The 13,262-nt window shown below is 35.4% G+C and overlaps 1 protein-coding gene across 9 annotated transcripts in view; it reads left to right on the top strand.

The window, feature by feature from the left end:
- The window catches only part of LOC132205636 (microtubule-associated serine/threonine-protein kinase 3), a 142,277-nt gene that overhangs the window by 115,850 nt on the left and 13,165 nt on the right, over positions 1-13,262 (top strand). For 6 of the 9 annotated variants that reach the window (XM_059634839.1, XM_059634835.1, XM_059634837.1 and 3 more), the window contains one exon: positions 6,214-6,290. In XM_059634839.1, the coding sequence (XP_059490822.1) occupies positions 6,222-6,290 (69 nt within the window). In that variant the 5' untranslated portion in view covers positions 6,214-6,221. Of the gene's footprint in view, positions 1-4,759; positions 4,779-6,213; positions 6,291-8,633; positions 8,762-13,262 lie in introns of those variants that run through there. The other 3 variants (XM_059634840.1, XM_059634843.1, XM_059634841.1) reach the window with 3 other exon arrangements.

Below are 13,262 nucleotides of genomic sequence, written 5' to 3'. Positions count from 1 at the left end.
TTTTAATAAGTCTGGACTTTAATTTGTACTAAAAATATATATCCACTGAAAAGTCAATATTTTGAAAATGAAAAAAGATAAAATAAGTATATTTAAGATATAAAAGTTTCATTGATATTTACTTCCAAATTAATGATTATCGCTGACCAAAAATTAAATAATAAAAATATAGAGAAAAAGCTATATTTTTAATGAATTACGTATTTTTATTTACTGACAGTATCTTTTTAAAAGTTGCAATTAGTGGTTATTAATACGTTTCAGGCAGTAGAAAAAACCCAAAAACTAGGAAAAACGTGATTTTAAAAAGTACTACAAAGTTGAAGAAAAAGTAGAAAATTGAAAGAAAAAAAAATTAAACAAAGAAACTTAAGTTGACTTGAAATTTCTTAGGTTTTAAGTCAAACAAATTAAATTTCATTCCAAGCCAGATGTTGTAAAACTGCCTGAAAATTTTTCCATGCATTTGTAACTGCAGGATTCCCCATTAAACTGATCCGATCCGAGTGAATCTGAATCACGGTCTCGGTCGCAATGCGTAAATTTTCAATCCAGATCGAGGTCCATTCGAAGCCCAGCTCGCCTTTCCATCGCACTTTGCTCCCCAGTCCGTGAGTATATATGTTTAAAATTTTTGTTTTCGTCGCTCGCTCGCGGTTGTTGATGCTGTCGCGTGTGTCGAAATGCAATCGGCACGAGCGGCGCTGCTGGTAGTTGAAATTATTCATTCGGTCCCATTTGATCATTTGGGTCAGCGGGGCTCGCACGCGGAACATCTTTGAGCGTTTTGGCGCTCGCCGTACAGACTGCCTGTGCGTCGTGACTAATTACTGCTCTTTCGCGGTTAAAAATAAACAAAAGAAAAGCAAACGCTCGTAGACTAATTGACACCTCGAACACAAGCGGAAATTTCAACTCATAAACGCGTTCTTTCGGTGATGTTGAAATTGACATGTTCAAAGGTCACAATTTAGTTTCAATATTAATTTTTTTCATTGTGTTCACAAAGGGCAGCTTTATTAAATGTATATATATTAATATTTTTTTACTTTTATATTTGCTTTGAATCATTGAGAATTGCAAAACATTAAAAAAAATCCTAAATATTACAATTATAATAATATCGAGTTAATTTAATATTTTGTATATTTCTATGCATTCAGCATAATTATTTTTAAATAGTTGATGAAACATTAAGTTATTATTTTTTATTTTAAACGAGAAAAGATGAAGTATTTGCTTTTATTTAAATTTTTGTAATCAATAATTCTTCTAGCGATTTTAATTAATTTAAAGAGGGGAAGTTATTTGGAAAGCCACATTTTTTCCAGTTATTTTAATTAAAGACAAAATAAATGTGTTAATCATTTTGAGGTTACGACGGATAAGCAAACTGCACGTTTCTTCCATCACCATTGTCCGCGCCAAGTTGCGCGGATGACGCGAATTTTTAATTTCTCTCGCACGTCTCTCGACTTCTTCTCGAACAAACGTCATTTAACACAAAAGCACTTTCCGAGAATAAAGCTTGGCCAAATTAACTGTACATTCTTGCTAATAAAACTAGTTTGGCTTTCTTGCAAGCGTCACCATTTATAATAAATAAAAGTCACTCTTGTCATGATGAATTACGCCGGCAAGTTAAATTAAACGCGAATTCGAAATGAAAATTTCCGTCCCACGGAGCGACGACGATTCTGATGCGCAGACTCGCAGAAAATTATCATAATGCGGCCAAGTTAGTCTCAATTGCAAATTACTTGTAAATAAAAATGAGAGAAGAATTCATGGTCTCCATTGTTTGTGTGCAGAGAGAAAATTAATTTAAAAATTTATTAACATTATTATTTCAAAAATTAATTTTAAAATTTATTCACATTATTAATTTTTTTAAATGAATTTCAAAACAATTGTTTAATATTAAATAGCATTTTTTTATGAAATAAGTAAAAAAAATTTAAATTTGCAAATAAATAAAGCTAGCAATTCAAGCTTGAATTTCACTTGTAATTTTTTTAATTTTCTAAGGGCAAAACGACAATATCAAAACTATTTAAATTGTTTGATGTACAAATGGTTGAAGATAAGTCTCAGGATTTTTTAGCTTTTTGGTTTTTGTGAAGTGAAGTTCATTTTGGTATAAAAACGGTTTTAGATACATAAATTTTTTCTTAAAATTTAAATTGATGCCACTTTTTACCAAATGCTGTTTAATTCCTTCACGGCTGAGTGAGTAAATGCAAATTGTAAAGCCTGGCAACAAAATAATTTGTCGGTGCTCTTCACTGTTGCGTACTGGTATAAATTTTGAATGCAGAGATCGCGGGCATTAGAGGAGAAGCTTTTGGGGCTGGGTGAACGACCTAATGCTCTTCCACCGTCCACTTGGCCTTTCAAAAGAGGGCTTTTGACGCACTCGCCGATTTTGATTGGAGAGCGGCCGTAAATAAATCACGTGCACGAACGGAAGCGAGGGTTGGAGGGTGCTTCGGACGACATGCGTTGATAACTGGCCAAAATTGAAATTCGCAACGTTGAATTTCCACCGAGATTGTTTGAGAGACATGAAGAAGTGCCTGCTCCATTTAATCCCTTTTGAAACGCCAAGAATTAAATTCCGACACAAATATTTTGGGGTTCTTTACTAAATTTTAACATGCAAAATTTAGCTTAAGCAAAAAATAATTTCGGTGATTAATTTAAAATTTATAATTTTTCGTTTTAAATTGCAGATTTTTAACATTTCTGGGCTGTTTTTAAATTAATTTCACGTGCAATATATTTTAAATATTCAGATACGAAGGAATTTTATTATTATTATTGTTGTTTTTTTTTATTATTGTTGTTTAAAAAATTTAAAATTATTTTCAGATTGAAATTTTTTATTGAAATATTTTGACGTAGCAAATCATTTTTTTTCTTGATTTTTTTTTGTTAATTTATTTTGCGCTTCATAGCTGAGGTCAAGCAAGGTTATCTTTCAAAATTCGCCCTATAACGCAGGCTGGTGATGCGTCGGTCGAAAAAGGCTTATCTGCTGGCGGGAGCTGTCGTCGCTCATCTCAGGCTGATGCATCTGCCAGAATTAGCAAATGCGGGCCGGTCTATTTTCACGTGCCTGTTCTCCATATACACACTCTTGGCGTGCGTTGCAGCGTTTTCTACTCGCAACTAAAACTCTTGTCGCGCCCCACACCTGATTCGCGCACTAAACCGGCCACTTAATGTCACCGCCGAGATTTACGCCAACAAACACCGCAGAGTTGAAAGTGCGAGAAGTGAAATTGCGACGAAGATACGAAAATGAAGAGTAAAATCTAAAAGGAGAAGGAAAGAAAGAAACTGTCCAAAGAGACTGACGCACGCAATCCTTTCTTTTGTTCGCGCCTCGCTTGACTTAATCGACGGTCGTTTTTGTGCTCTTGCCAAGGCGCAAAAGTTGCAGTGCTCACTTTGTACCAAAATGAATGTCAAAAAATGTTTTCCTTCCGCGTCAAAAAAAGAAAATGGAGAAATTTATATCTCATTTTTTGACTACGCGATTTAATTGTATTTTTAATTTAAAAACTAACTCTTGAGATGAGATTGATTAATGAAAATTGAAACGGTTGTTGCAAAAATTAAAATATTAAAAATAACCGACCCCACAAGATATGCTAAATCTAATAATAAGCGGTAGGAATTTAAAAAAAAAATTAAGAAGTTTTTTTTAATTTGAAAAACAAGTATATCAGAAATTTCATCTCAGAATTTAGAGTTTGTTTTTCCTCGGTGAGTTTTTTTTATGATCGATTATTTTTACAGAGAAAAAATCCATGAAAAAATAAGCGACTAAAAAATAATTTTGGAAAAGCTTCCTTTGAAATTGAGCACATCAAAAATCAACCCTCAACCGTGAAATTGTTCTAAAAATAATAAGGAAAAATATAGTTATTTTAATATCAAAGGCCACGCATCAGCTCTATTATGTTGGCCAAAAAAAAGATGTCTTCCGCCCGAGCCATAAGGCCCCATGGCTCTGACGGCAGCCGTGTACCAACATAATTTTGGGATGCGCAGCCTTTGTTTAATATAAAATAGAAAATCATTATAAAAATATTTCTTTAAATTAACAATCTTTGTTACTATTATTATTAGTATTATTAATCCTTCTCAGTACATAATAAATTTTATATTGAAAAAAAAGATGATGGGCAATGAAAGGGTGGATATCTGGTGATTAGCTAACGTAGTTGTTCAATATTTCCCACTGGGTCCGGAATGTCCGGATTCTGTAAAATGAATTTACCATTTGAGCCTTACAGATAATCAAGCCCCTGATGCAATTTTTAGATTTTGCTGGATTTTGCGATGGAATAAATAATTAATTCTAGTTCTAAAACGGGAGAGACTTTTGCAATTTCAATTTAATTTCCATATTTATTTATTTTTCCCGCTTCCCTTTCGCAATTGATGGAAACACGAGCCGACGCGAAATTCGATTTTGCAAACCCCGGACGCCGCGGGCGTATGCAAATAAAACGCGGATGAAAAACAAGCGCTCCATATTTATAAACTCGGCACACACTGGCAGAATAAATAAAGAGCCAGTGGCCGCGTAATCAACTTGTTTTGTTGCCTTTTACAGCCGCGTGCTAATTGAGCACGGCGAAAATAAAAAAATTCATGCCAGCGCACAGAGCTCACAAATCGCAAACCGATCGGACCGACCACCAGAAACGATTCCTCACATTTTCTCGCTGCCGGAAAATTGATTGGCCTCGCAGTTCAATTATGAGGTATAATGGTTTATCCCGACGCAATTATTTTTCGCTTTCCCAGCCGTCGACGCATTGTCCATTGTGTGTTGGCGAGCAGCTTTTTTGCCGCCGGTTTTTTCGGCCGCACGTACCGTACGCGCTCCATTGTGTCTCTGAAATTTGCTCTGCTGCTCCAGAGAAAGAGCGGATGGAGTTTGCTCGCCGGTTATGTAATCACGCTTTTTGCCCCAACTTTTTGTCGCCTGCCGTTGTACAAATTTCCAACACAAAAACCAGCGCAATCATGAATTTTGTTTTTTGGCGTTTCATTAATCAGCATTTTTTGCAATTCACTCGAAAGTTTTTTTCAATTGGCTGATTGATAAGAGCTTTTGGTTTAATTGATAACAAAATAAAATATTGGAGTAATTCTTCATCATAGACAAATTTTCTTTATATTACTTGCAATTAATTCTAATCATTTAATCTACAACAATCAACAATTGAACTGATTTAATGACGTAAAAGAAATTTTACTGAACAATAAATCGATTTTATTGGAAGGGATTCAAGAATGTTTCAATTCTGAGAATCTTTGCAATTAAATAATTGCAAAAGATTAAAAACAGGAGAAAATCTTTAAGTGGAATCCGGTGACATAAATATTATATTGATAACTCTATACTTTTGTGCAGAATTTTATTTTAGAATGTGGATGGTGATTTGAAATTATAGTCGGAATTTCCTTGATTGGTTTTTGAGTCATATATATAATGTTTAAGAAAAACAATATCCTGCTCTACGTGTTTTGGTTGCGGGCTGCAGCCACAATTCACGAGCTTTCTCGGCGGTGGTCAAGAGAAGTCTGTTTTTTTTTTCTTAAACAATAAACGACTCAAAAACCCACCGAGGAAATGGTTTGGCATAAATTATCAGACTTTCAATCGTAACTTATCTAAAAATCAACTTTATTTTCTGAAGTTCCTCGCTCTATATATATTTTTTATGTGTATTAAATGTCCTTATACAGGATTTATTGTTGCCCTTTAGACAGAGGGTGTGGTTCTGTGGTTGAGATTAAATGAGGTTTGGAGAGTTTGTGGTTTTTTTTATCAGCATTATCAATTAAAAATAATGCGTTCATATTTTTGTGTTTTAATCATTCTTGTATTATTTTTATAAACTTAGGAATTAAAAGGATCATCATAATTTTTAATTGTTCACAGAAGCGCAAATAAATTAAGGGGTTTAAGGGTAATTAAAAAAAAATTGTTTTTTAAATGAATTTTTGAAGAACTTGATAAAATAAATGAATTTTTGGAAAATGGCGAGGAAGTGAAATTTATACTCCAATTTGTTCAATTCTTTATCTTTTACAACAGAGAAAAGAAACAATTCTTTTTAAAAACTTCAGTTTAATCTGAATAATAATAGGGAGAAATTTGAAATAAATTATTCATGTTGTTGCTTTCAGGCCGCGAGATGTCCAACCTGATCAAAATGCGTCAGTCATCTCTTGGCAAGTCTGAGCCTTTGCTGTCCGACTCCATGGTGAGTAACAATTTATGCGTTTTTATTTTACCGCCCACTTTCTTCCCACCAGCAATAACTATATTTTTTTGATGTGACGTGTTTCTTATACTTTCGCACCTGCTCTCCCTTGACTGGAGTGAAAATGTTTAAAAAAAAATCCACTTTTAAAATTGCCAACGTGTATGTGCAAATTTGCAACTAACACCAAATTAATATCGCAAAAATCCATCAATTCTGTCTTCCATCCTTCTCAATCAATATTTCATCAAACACACTGCATTTTGTCAATCCGTGTTTCAAACAACTCTTTCATCACTGCTGCATCTTTAAAGAAACCGTGCCTATTTTATAAAAATAAATCAAAGCGTGTGTTTAAAAAAGCTATCTGCGGTAGAGACTTTGTTTAAGTAGAAAGATAAAAATAATGATCTAACGCAGCGTCGGAAAACATACACGCACATAATAAAAGGTGCGGAAAACGACTTATGTAACTTGCGTTTAACTCAATTGCTGATAGCAGAGTAACTACTGAAAGGCTGTTTTGTTAGATAAGGAGGCGAATTGCATAAAGTGAATTGTATACGTTCAAACGTCGCTATTCAAGGCTGGCATCGATGATGGCATTAAAAGTGAACCGCGCTTGGTTTTACGTTCAGGACAAATGAAGGGACGGTCACGGCTCATTAGTGGCTGCGAAAACCACCGTCAATATTAATAAAAATAAAATGTAACTAAATAATTTATTTATTTATTCTTTGTCAGCTTTTTTTTTTAAAAAAACTAAAGCTTGGGCTTTTTCCTAAAAAAAAAAGGGTTTTTCCCATGTAACCTAATACGCAATTTAATAAAATAATTAAAAAAAAAATAATGAAATAAAATTTTCTTTATAAAGAATATTTTGAATTTTGTTTTATATTTACTAAGTAAGTCTTACAATTGCAAAGAAATTTAATTTTTTATTGAAAATTTTCCAACGGTATGATTGAATTTAAAATGAATGTTTGTAATATTTTTTCTATAAATTTTCACATACCTGGAAAGGATGCAAGAGAATTATTCAAGACCATTTATAGAAATCTCTTTTTGCCCGAGTTATTGTCTCGACTCGAGGCGTCACTCAATGTGTTTCCATGTTTGTTTATCATCATAAATTTATTTCCCTTGCAATGCTCATCTCGTTAGGCTGATCTGTCCTCGCTTTTGTCCGAGCAGTAGCGCGCGATCGGATACGGTGTTGAAATCGCGCTTTTCACGCTCGAAATAGGCCCAAGACGGACGGACATAATCCAGCCAGCGCACTTTATTTACATTCGCTGCCGCGTCTGGTTCGTTTTGCCTCGGGAACGGGCGGTGCCACGCGCTTTTGTAACGAGGCTGCTTTTTATCCTGAGAATCGCGCCGTGCAGTGCGAGAGCGAGTAAATTGGCCGCTTCATTGACGCAACCCCCTTAAGTGGAGGCGGAATTCGGTCTCAAGTACGCAAGAGGAGCAAAGAACGAACGAACGTCACTTCATCCCCCGCAAACGCTTGATCAGTCTGGACGAGAAAATGTGAGTGGGCTGTTAATTGAATTGGACAAAAATACATATAAAAATTATATAGAAACAATGAACATAAGAACATATATTTTATTTAAGAAGTAAGTTATTTCTTTTTGAATTAGAATGTCAAAGAAGTGCTCCTTTCTGGTTTAAGAAATTGTATATTTTTTTTTAATTTTATTATGAATATAAATTTTATAAATAAATGCAATAGAAGGAGCAAATTTATTAATATTTTTAACAAATTAAATATTAAATGAAATTAAAATAATTTCCTGTTTCATTATTTTGCTCACATTTTTTGTTTCAATAGTTTAAAAATAAATATATCCAGAAATCATATTTACATATCTCACTCATTGGTTTAGAAATCAAGGGAAATATGGAAATAAATTTAACTCTCTGAATTTTCAATGTCTTGAATTTTCATAAAATTAATTTAATACGAATTACATATATTATATTTGTTAAACAATTAGTCGTTTGGGTGAATTCCAGTGGATCTGGATTATTATTGTTAAATTCAAATTGTTGTATAATACTTTGTAAATTTTTGAGCTTTTCACGGGGACAAATTAAGGCTTAACCGCGCGATTGAGAGGCATCCGAGCCGAAAAAATCGATCGCTCACGTCGCGGTAATGCAATGCGAATTAATCGCGAGTGCAAAATTCGGGCACGCATGACGGATTCGCACGCGAAAATCGGCTGCGTCTCGCGCGTCGGGGTGGCCTCACGACAGGGTGGGTGCATGCGCCGTGGCCGCGCGCTCGCCTTCTCCGGGGTGATCAATACGGGCGGGCCGCCAGTGCAGTGGCTGAATCCGGGAGCGACGCACGCGACTGAGGCGCCCTTGCCACCGCTCGTGGGGCACGACATGGGCTCAAAGGGTTGCTAAGAGCCGAGCAAAGAAAGTGAGCGCGCCCGCTCTCGCTTCCAACGCGCCAGGTGAGCTCAAATTTGACCCCAATTCCAAAATTTTGCCACTCCCGAAGAGCTAAAAACGTTTAAATTCAACTGAAGGCTGAAATTTTTCTTATTAATATAATTTTAATTAAAAATATTACCACAGCTTTTTTCACCTAAAACTCATCTAAAATAATTAAAAAAAATTAAATTACTAAAATTTTATTATAACAAATGACGAAATCGGTGTCTATTATTTATCATTTAATTACTCAGTTTTACTTATTTTTTGGCATTTAAATTTTTATTACACAACGATTTAATTTTAGGGCTGAAGTGAAGTCTTTCTAGGGCCGCGATTTGTGTGTCAATTTGTTTACGCTCGGCTTCTTCCATCCAGAACGGGTCGTAAAAATTAATGAGCGCGCTGGATTTTTGGTCTGTCAAAGAAACTACTGCTGAAGAATCGTATACGTTGAGACCAGACAATGCTTTTGCGCGTGCAGTGGAATTCAGGCGATATCTCTCTTGGCTAAGAGAGCCTATTTTCCGCCGGAGAACGTCTCTTGGGCAAACGTGGAGCGATCGAGAGATATTGAATTGTAATGGATTTGGAAAGGAAGCGCGGCTAGTTTATATATTTATTGAGCTCCGGAACGTTCGCCTCGCAGTTCTGGCCGTTACTTGCACTATACAGTGATTTGTTTGTCCATTTTGGGCAATTTCTGGCTTCGCGTGGGCTCATCTTTTATATTGGATGCAATTATTTTGCAGGTTATTTTCTGTCTAAGAAAAGAAGGAGAAAGAATTCTCTTTTGATAAATAATACTTTCCTAAGTTTTCCTATTGAAAGCGAAAATTCAATGCAAGGAAAATGTTTGATAAAGTAACAAAATTGGCGAGATTCCGACAAAAATGATCTTTCAAAGAAAAGGCAAGAAAGGTGCTTGAAGAGATGCATGATGAAAAAAAGTGTATTCCATCATTGCTTTTTTTAATCGAAAAAAGCTTGTCGTTTTTGTGTCAACATAACTCATACAAATCGGAATGAAAACCTCGTTTTGATTTTAATTTCCAAAGCAAAGAATGAAAAATTACATGTAAAATTCATTAATTAGGTTTCCGCCAGATTGATTTTTTGCTGAAAATTGCCACTTTAAATTTACACCTAAGCAGGATATCTCATAGTTGCAAAAGGTGGAGGATAGGACTTTGGAACATATTGATATATTTTAAATATTCATATTTGTCATAAAATAGTAAACTCTGAAATATGTGTTTATGGAGCTTTTACAGCAATCTAGAAAGTTTATTTTGGTATACACCCTCTCAAAACTTGTTTCCTCTTTCGTCATTCAGAATTTGAAATGTTTTCCAGGTTTATCACTTTTATAAAAAAAAGTATTTTTTGAAGACTAAAAAAAATACTTCATAATACTGAATCAAGAAAAGTTTCAATTATTGTTTTAAAAAGTAGATCAAGTTTTCATATTAAAGGACAATTCAATGGCCATTGCTGAACTAAAACAATGACTTGTAAGTTTATTATGTAACTTGCCGTTTTTTATTTTATTTTTGAAATTAATTAAAAAATAAAATTGTGGATAAATTTGTTGCAAGAATTGAAATAAAATTAATTGAATATAAAAATTGGGAAAAAATTTACAATATGAGAATTTTGACCATTTTGTCTCAGTAAACCGATTTTTACACCAATTTTCTTGTATGAAGCTGCGCCTAAAGTAGAATACTCTGTAATAGTTGCAGCTTGATTGAATCTTTTTACTTACCAAAGCGAATGCAGCGAATCTTGCACCGCAACAGCTCCGAATCGATTTTCGCTACTGACACCAAGAGCGCTCCGTTCTCTTACACGTGCCGAGCATCCCCTGCACAAAATCAAATTAAAAAAGCTCAAGCGAGGCCTTGCATTCATCTTTCGCAAGAAGAAAGTTTCAAAGCAAGGCGGAAAGGGAATCTTTTAATCTCCGGGGCGAAAAGCAGCGAGAATAAATAATAAAACCGCTCACCGGCGCTTCTTGGCCTGTGAATGGAAGGAAGAATCTCTTTGGTGCAGCCGCGGCTGAATGAACAGGGCGTGTGATGCAATGTGCAGGCATTCCAATCAGCAATTGCTGCAAAGCGGCCGGGGTGGTCGCGAGGTCTGCGCTCGAATTGACCCCCTTCTTCGCCGCCGTGCATTTTCTTCTTTCCTCTCCGAAGGCTGTGCACTTTATATTTATCCGCTCCGTCTCGGTCTTCCTCTCTGTTTTTGCGCCGCTGTGTGGAACCGAAAATCTGATGCGCGGCGGTGTGTTTCACTTGCCGACCGAGCAAGGGCGGAATAACACACCTTTCCTCCCCGAGCACACATGGCCCTTATTTAGACGCAAATTCAGCTCTGAATTTCGGCTCGGAAGCCACGCAAAGTCCGATGGAGCAGCCCAAGCGCCGGTTCAGCTTCAGGGAGAGCTCCAAAGCCCTGCTGCTTTTGTTTTTCCGGCACGCACTCAGATTCCTGGGGCTCAGGCCATGGATGGGGCAAATACAGGTGAGAAAGTGGAAAATGATTATTTAAAATTTAAATTTCGTCTAATTGGAAGAATAAAAATGTTCACAAAACAGCTGTGCCAAAAAGCTGGTTAATTTATATAAATTTTAATTTTTAGAAGGAGCTTAAAACTTCTAAAAGATCTTTCATTATTACAAATTTTGACAAATACAAATTTGGAACTGTAATTTAATGAAAGCGATAAAATTTAAAAATAAGAAAAATAAAGATGAATTCTTTTTTAATATTAATTTAATGGAATTCTGGGACCAAATCATTTAGTACTTCGCTATACAAAAGAAGCAAACTTTCCTTACACAGAAGTGATGCAACGTTCATTTGCCATCCATTTTATATTCTCGACGTTTCTCAGCTGAATTTTTGTTGTTGCCAACATTTCTTCGACGTTTCTATACGGAAATAGATTTAATTGAATCTTTTGAACTTCCTGAGAAATGGTATTATATGAAAAGTCTCAAACAGAGAATTCTGTTCTAGAGTTTTCCAATTCCCATATTTTACTGTAGTTAACTGTTTACAGGGAACAGTTAGATTCTCATTTTGTAATGTAGGTTTCTTTTCAACAATTAATTATTTACTTTATGCAAGATTAAGATATTTTTTCTAAATTTCGAAAGAACGCAAAAGAAGAGAATGAACAAACAAAAAGCAAGACATGAAATCTGTATTATCTATTAAATCCTAAAAACAATTATTGATTGATTATTTTTCCATATTGTATTGATCCAATTCATTGAATGATAGATAAACAATTTGTTTTAAAGAAAAGGCATTGATAGACATTTGGTAAATATTTGATCATAAATTAATATTACTTTAGGATCAGATTCAATATTTTCGGAGGAAGACGAAAACATTTGTTTAACAATCAAGACAAAACGTGATAGAATTAAACCTTGATTGCGTTCCTAAATCTGAAACTTTTTATTATCTTCAAATCATTATATAATCTGATTGAAAATTTTCACTTGGATACACCTTTCCCTTTCAAAAGCCGTCGTCATTGATCTTCACTGGGACAATATCTGAAAGATCGGCTGACGATCGATTTCGTTGCAATCACGTTGAAAGGCTCCCTGGCTTTTCATCTGCATAAGGCCCCGACCGCACATACATCAAGTGTCCATACACGGCCGCGATGCAAATGTAGCAGCGACGCGCATCCATATAATCAATATAAATAAATAACGAGCCACTTCTTATGGACCGCCGATTCATTTGGAATTCCGAGCACAGCACCGTGTGAGTGAAGTGCGTTTAATTGGCCCTTGTTACGCGAACAAAGAGAGATGGAACGAGTCGTGGGGCAGTTTGCCTTGATGAACTTGCATGTGAAATTATTGATCATCCCATCAGCCGAGCCAAGCCGGGCTGGCTGAGAGCATTATGCTGTCTCTCGGATGTGCACTTAACACGTGAGGCACAGATTCCTGCGCGAGGTCGTGAGCACCGTTTTAATGTGTCAACCCTCGTGGCCGCGACCAGTGTGCCATATTTGATCCGATTATTCGCCCCAACTAACGCGATTGCTAATTTCGAATCGGTGCTTTGGGCAAACCCAATCAGCCCTCCAATTATGGGTTGGAGAGGAGAAAGGGAGGAAATTTCCTTCCGGTAGCCTTGAGCTGTTTCAACACAATGCCAGGGAGGGTTGTTTTCTTTAGGATCGGAAATATGAGTGCTTAAAATCAAATCTATTCAGAATGATGAAAAAATAGGTGCTTTTAATACGAGTGGTTCTAGTCTCAAAATAAGAACGCTGCTGTAAATTTCCTAAATATGTAAATTTAAATTGGTCAATTAATTATAATTTTGGGGTTGCGTGACTTCGCAAAGTTAAAAATTAATTATGTGAATTCATGAGGAAGAAAATTTAAAATAGTACAAAAGTTACTATGAAGACCTAAACTTGGCGAAAAAAGATTTATTCTAAACGAAAAAAGGGGGAACAATTATTCGGTGGATAAAATT

This window comes from Neocloeon triangulifer, unplaced genomic scaffold (genome assembly GCF_031216515.1).
Source record: "Neocloeon triangulifer isolate White Clay Creek 2 clone unplaced genomic scaffold, ASM3121651v1 ptg000003l, whole genome shotgun sequence".
Classification (NCBI taxonomy): Eukaryota; Metazoa; Arthropoda; class Insecta; order Ephemeroptera; family Baetidae; genus Neocloeon; species Neocloeon triangulifer.
The sequence above is the reverse complement of the archived record's forward strand: the minus strand, read 5'-3'. Positions and strand labels throughout refer to the sequence as shown.